Source organism: Pistacia vera, unplaced genomic scaffold (assembly GCF_008641045.1).
Source record: "Pistacia vera cultivar Batoury unplaced genomic scaffold, PisVer_v2 Contig529, whole genome shotgun sequence".
NCBI lineage: Eukaryota > Viridiplantae > Streptophyta > Magnoliopsida > Sapindales > Anacardiaceae > Pistacia > Pistacia vera.
In genome coordinates, this window is record NW_022196367.1 from 2298 (window position 1) to 8242 (window position 5945).

Sequence of the window (5945 nt, forward strand, 5' to 3'; positions counted from 1 at the left end):
TATTAAAATCAAACAATAAAGTAAGAACTCGGTGGGAATTCAATGGGACTGTCTCAAAAAATGAAGGTTACATATAAAAAGAAAATAGCAGTAATCCTCAGTTTTTAAGATTCAGTCATAATAGCTTAATTATGTATGATATTTATCAGATGTATTGATATTTTGAAAATAGTTATGTAGACTATAAAATCTACTATTGATTCGGAAGGGGCAAATGTTGTGAGAAGCAAGCTACTGACACTCAAATGGAATTGCACAGAAAGATAGGGCGAACATGAAGGCTCGGGGGACAGTGGTGTAGTGTTTGTCGTAGACACTTTGACACTCAAGTCAACACAGTTGAATGTATTTTAGTGAGAACTGAGAGCAGGATAGGTTTACTGTAACGGTCCGGCTAGGGCAAGACTAACACAAAGTGATTGGAGCGTAGCTTGGTAATGGTTGAGGGTGGTGAAGTAAGTCAGAACTAAGCTTTGCATCGAGGAAAATGGAAATTGTTGAGAGCCATAATTTGGGAGCTAAAGCTATGAGTGATTTTTGAATGAATAATGAGAGGGTTTGCCCCTATTTATATAGTGAATCAAGGATGTTGGAATTCTAATATAACTCTTAGTCCTACTTGGTAGAGGAGTTCGAATTAGGAGCAAAGTCTTAGTGCTTGCCTTTATCAGATTAGCATTAGCAATTCAAGTAAGATCTTGGATCTTGATTGAAGTGGAAAGTAAATAGATTATGATTCCTATTTTGGGATGAATGTGGGTTAATGGGCTGGAGCCTGATTTAGCTTAACTTGTAGGAAATGCCCACCTCATGGAGTGGCTCAAATTGCAAGATGACTCAATTCGTAGGGTGGCATTGTTCGTAGAGAGACCCAACTCGTAAAGTAGCCCAACACAGGGAGATGAGCTAACTCATGGTGTGGTTTGGCTCATAGAGTGGACCGACCCATAGAATGTTCTTTTTCACAAATTGGATCATCCTATAGGATGGTCAAATTGGATCATCCTATAGGATGGTCAATCAGCAAGGTAGATGTAAGCGTAAACCCAACCAAAACTAGACTGAGGTATTGAGTTGTAATATGTTTATTTCGTTATTGGATCTAGTCAAACTCAATACAATATTTTAACTATACACTTATTATTTAATCTAATCTCTATCCTACGTATTGATTCGGTGGAGATAAGGATTTTCTTCACTCTTAAAGATAAAAATTGTGAAAGGGATTGTTAAAGCTAGCTTTACTTTTTATGTTTTTACTTTTTTCTCTTATTGGACATGCTCACGTGGATTGCTCCATATTATATTGAATTATTGAGTCATTTTCGTTTAATTATTTTAAATTATGTGATAAAGCTAATTAATGTGAGTAATTAGTTGACTTGAGTCAATTTCGGTTTGCCTTTGTCAAGTCTTCCCCTCTTTTATCAACTTTCCAATATAAAGAGATGAGACTTTGAACCAAGTAATATTTGATAGGCAAAAAGCAAAAGGAAATCACTGATTTCTTTTTTCTCTTTTTCCAAATATATCGTCAATTTATTAAAATCAAACAATAAAACAAGAATTCAATGGGATTGTCTTAGAAAATGAAGGTTATGTATAAAAAGAAAGTAGTTATGGAAATGTGGTAACATTAGTCCATGTAGAAAGTATGAATAAACATGAAACGGGTGACTTCATATAAGTTACACCACATCTACCCAAAAAAAGGTGATCCGTGAGTCCACCCGTACTTATAAGAGTCGAGTACGAGTTTTATATTTCATTACCCGTTTAGAACTCCAACCTATTGTACCCGTACTCATTTTGATCCAACCCATACCCACCCAGCCCACTCATTTGCTAGGTATAACTGGCACTATCTTCGTCTTCTTCTTTTTTTAAATAAAATATTACTTTAAAATTATAAAACTTATAATATATATATATAAGCATCAATTTCTAAGTTTTTTTAGAGTTTAAAACTAGACTCGTTAAGGTATGATATAATAATAATAATCTTTCTAAGGCCTCTTATTTAACAAAACTTCTCCTACTGTTAATGAATCAGAAGTGAACCGTTAAAATTTAAATTGTTAATAAATATTATCAAATTACCTTTTTACCATTTATTTTAATACTCAAAATTTAACTATAGAGGGATTGTTGTTATATATATATATAATTTTAAAATTTTGGTAGACCCTGAAAAATAAATTTCTGGTTTCACCCTAGATCAAGGTTCTTTTATTAGAGGAATATAAAAATACTAGGCAACCCCTTTTAAATTAAAAAATTACTAAAATACTTGAATTCCTATTAAGGGACCTAAATGTGGCATTTTCTGATTTGTAGGGGTCATATTACTAATCTGTCACTGAAGTGTTTTCTTGTTTTAGTGGACGACTTGGGTCTTCATCTTCTTCTCTTCATAAGAGCATTGGATTCTCTTCCTATTCAATCAAACGCATGGATACCCATTTGTTCAAGGCCGCAGTTGAAGGCAACGTCGAACCCTTCAGGGACAGCCCTAAAAATCTTGAAGAAGTAGTAACAAAGTTAGAAGACACCATTCTGCATGTCAACATCAAGTACCAAAATGAAGCAATGGCGTCCACCATATTCGTTGATCAAATACTCACCATATGCCCATCACTCTTGTTGCAATTCAACGCCAATGGCGATACTCCCCTTCATGTTGCCGCAAAATGCCGGCACTCGGCTATGGTGAAAAGTCTTTTTCAGCATTCAAGGGCTCAACGTGGAACCTCACAGAGTGGCGGGTTGAATCCTGTGTGGGAGATGCTGAAGATGGCTAACAATGAAAAAAACGCAGCTTTGCATGAGGCAGTGCAGTATGGAAGCTTAGAAGTGGTGAAGGTTTTAACGAGAACAGGTGATCCTGATTTTTCTTACTCTACTAATAGTTATGGGGAAACCCCACTTTACCTTGCTGCAGCAAGAGGATATCCGGAGATGGTGGTTGCAATATTAGGAAGCTGCAGAGCGGCGGCCCACGGAGGACCCGGTGCAAAGACGGCTTTGCATGCGGCAGTCATGAGCAGAAATTCTGGTGAGTTTATTCTGGTTCAAATAGTTGTTATTATCAAATTATAGGAAAAGAGAGGAACATGAATTTCAGAGAAATTGTTGTGTTGTGTCTTGAAACAATCTGTTGAGTAGGTAATGCTCTGATCATGGCATCAATTTGCAAGTTTTTCTTGAGAAGGAATTGATTGAAACCTAGTAATCCGTTCATCGACAATCTAGCAGCCAAAATAAGTTAAGACTAGTATTATCACAAGGAATCAAAATAGGAGCTGAGAGTGGAAGATGTGATTCCTCAAAAAAAGATTCAGTCCAAGAAATCTCAGCAGCCTAGATTAGCCAGCCGGTTATACTTTGATTCGTCGCATGAACAAGATACATAGGTGTCGGAAGTGATTTGAATTCATTCATGTGGAAGCGTATATGAGTCAGTAACTTTGATTATGTTTTGTCTAAATGAGATGCAAGGTTGAAGGCAGCCGAGGTTAAACAGTTTGATTTTGTGTGAAATGTTAAGTATTAATCAGGGTTTGAGTGATTTTAGTAAGCTTAGATTTAATTCTGCGATCTCTTACTTCTACTACAAGAGATCAAACCAATTAATAGGTTATCGTCCCTTGGGGATGTATGTAATATACAGTCGCCTTCAGAAAATTTGTTCACTATCCAATTTAACGTTTATAGTACACATTTTATATAGTTTTTAAGAATCCCAAGGTTGTATTCCAATTTTTATATCCAAGTAATATGACATTAATTGATTAGTTATGTCATGTGGATGATGAAATGAGATCTCGAAAGATATTATCACTTGGGAGATGATAACTGATATACAAATTGGGATGTATAACATTATTTGTTATTTATTTAGTTTGTTGTTGTCTTTTTTGTCTCAGGACGAGAAAAATACTTGAGAAAAAGAAGAGTTTGACAAAAAAAGTGGACCAATATGGGTGGACTCCACTTCATTATGCTGCATATTACAATCTTACTTCAATTACACAAGTCATATTAGAATTTGATGAATCTGCTGCATGCATACCTGACAAGGATCTTAAAATGACACCTCTTCATGTGGCTAGCAGTCAAGGGAATCTAAAGGTAATAGAAAAAATTCTTTTTCATTCTCCACAATGTTGTGAACTGGTGCATGCTAGAGGTTGGAATTTCCTTCACTTTGCTATGGTGAGTTTACATGAAGAAGATGTGGATGTTCTCCTACAAAATCCACTAGCTAGGAGTCTTATACATCAGAAGGATGCCAAGGGGAACACTCCTCTCCATGTTCTTGCAGCTTCAAAACGAAATAATTCATTCGAGCTCAACAGTATCAACTTGAAGCATAAAAGCAACCTTCGGGTTATCAACAGGCAAAATATTAATGTCAAACATATATTAAGCTATGGCTTTCCAGAGCTTGAGGTAATGGCCGGCATCTTCACTTGGTATTAGTACATAGAATCATTTTCTAATGCAAACGTCCACATTTTTTCAAAATCTATATCTCGTCTATTGGTACTGATAAAAAGAAAACTGGATTATGAGAAAATGTGATGGTATGCATTTGAGGATTTTCGTTAATATATATGTATGCAAATGCAATTTTGTGACTTGAAATTGCCATTTTCCTTGATTTAATTAATTTAATACTTATTTTTTTTTTTTTTTTCATTGATTTACTCATCCAAAACAGCAAGAAATTCAAGCATTAACCAAAGATGTTTGCAATGGACAACGTCCAAGAGGTGTTATCTGTAGTAGAAGAAAACCCAACAGTGAAAATGTATTTGAACTGGATCCGAAAGAAAGAGATACGCATTTGATAGTGGCTGCACTCATAGCAACAGTAACCTTCGCAGCAGCTTTCACCGTGCCTGCTGGTTACCAAAGCGAAAAAGGTCAGAATCAAGGTACTGCAATCCTAAGTAGAAACTATCATTTTCAAACATTTATTATAGCGGATCTCATCGCCATGTTCCTCTCTCTTTCGGCTATCCTTTTTCACTTTTCCATGGAGTTTAAATTTTTCCGAGAAGTACTGTTTCTCTTCGACACTGCAGTTGTCGGTACCATTTTTGCCCTGATAGCAATGGTGATTGCTTTCGTTAGTGGCATTCGTGCTGTTTTGCTACCCCCTGTGGGGCTTTTTTCTGCCATTTTATGTATTTGCATCGGCTTCTGCATCCTCGTGAGTGGCATAATGGTGAAAGTAATCATCGACGAGTGGAGGGAACAAAAGTTACGCACGAATCAGATAGAAACTTCCAGAAATGGTTCAGCTACTTAAAATGCAGAGGATAGCTTCCATGTTAAACATTCTCATGTCTTTTAGGGGTAGACGTTAGCACTTCTGTTAAATTCAAGCTTGGTATCAATAAATACTAAAAGACAATGTTACAATTATTAAGACAAAAAGAACTGGATTGAATTTTTGTCTTTAGTGTTAGAGCTGACGTCAATAAATTGTGTTTTTTTTCTTTTTATTTTTAGTGTTAGATGGTATCAGTAATCCTTTACTAAACGAGGTTTACATTTTTAAATAATAATGAAGTTTGCAGGAGAGACAAAATGGCGGTAAGATTACTACTTATTGGGCCTCTATCTAGTAAGATTATATGTTAAATCCTCAAATTTTGTGTAAACCCATACTGTTCACAATATCAATATTATTTAATTAGATGTAAATAGTATTAATATTAAAATTTAATATATTATCTACTGATATCAAATATTTTGTACTAAAATATTATTACTAATTGGAAACATATAATATGATCAAATTTGAAAGTAGATTATAATTAGTTTCGTTAATAGCAACTTTTGGACAATTCTATAATCTCTTTGTATATATAATTGATTGGTGTCATTATTTATATATAGAACGAGAGCCAGCAATTAACTGTAATATAGAAACA

At 34.9% G+C, this 5945-nt stretch overlaps 2 protein-coding genes across 2 annotated transcripts; both read left to right on the plus strand.

Moving 5' to 3' along the window:
• The first annotated feature begins 2451 nt into the window (after nucleotides 1-2451).
• On the plus strand, nucleotides 2452-3003 carry LOC116107185 (protein ACCELERATED CELL DEATH 6-like). The gene is made up of 2 exons (XM_031393487.1): nucleotides 2452-2856; nucleotides 2942-3003. The coding sequence occupies exons 1-2, from the start codon at nucleotides 2452-2454 to the stop codon at nucleotides 2975-2977; spliced, it is 441 nt and encodes a 146-aa protein (XP_031249347.1). The 3' UTR covers nucleotides 2978-3003.
• Nucleotides 3004-3933: 930 nt separating this feature from the next.
• On the plus strand, nucleotides 3934-5447 carry LOC116107177 (ankyrin repeat-containing protein ITN1-like). Its single transcript, XM_031393476.1, has 2 exons — nucleotides 3934-4452; nucleotides 4724-5447. The coding sequence occupies exons 1-2, from the start codon at nucleotides 4090-4092 to the stop codon at nucleotides 5315-5317; spliced, it is 957 nt and encodes a 318-aa protein (XP_031249336.1). The 5' UTR covers nucleotides 3934-4089; the 3' UTR covers nucleotides 5318-5447.
• Nucleotides 5448-5945: the final 498 nt, after the last annotated feature.

What these genes read in the sequence shown, in the direction of transcription:
- LOC116107177 (XM_031393476.1), top strand. Translation starts at nt 4,090, where the DNA reads ATGACACCTCTTCATGTGGCTAGCAGTCAAGGGAATCTAAAGGTAATA. An exon ending in ATGGCTTTCCAGAGCTTGAG is followed by an intron (nt 4,453 to 4,723) that starts GTAATGGCCGGC and finishes CATCCAAAACAG; the next exon opens with CAAGAAATTCAAGCATTAAC.
- LOC116107185 (XM_031393487.1), top strand. Translation starts at nt 2,452, where the DNA reads ATGGATACCCATTTGTTCAAGGCCGCAGTTGAAGGCAACGTCGAACCC. An exon ending in AGTATGGAAGCTTAGAAGTG is followed by an intron (nt 2,857 to 2,941) that starts GTGAAGGTTTTA and finishes ACCTTGCTGCAG; the next exon opens with CAAGAGGATATCCGGAGATG.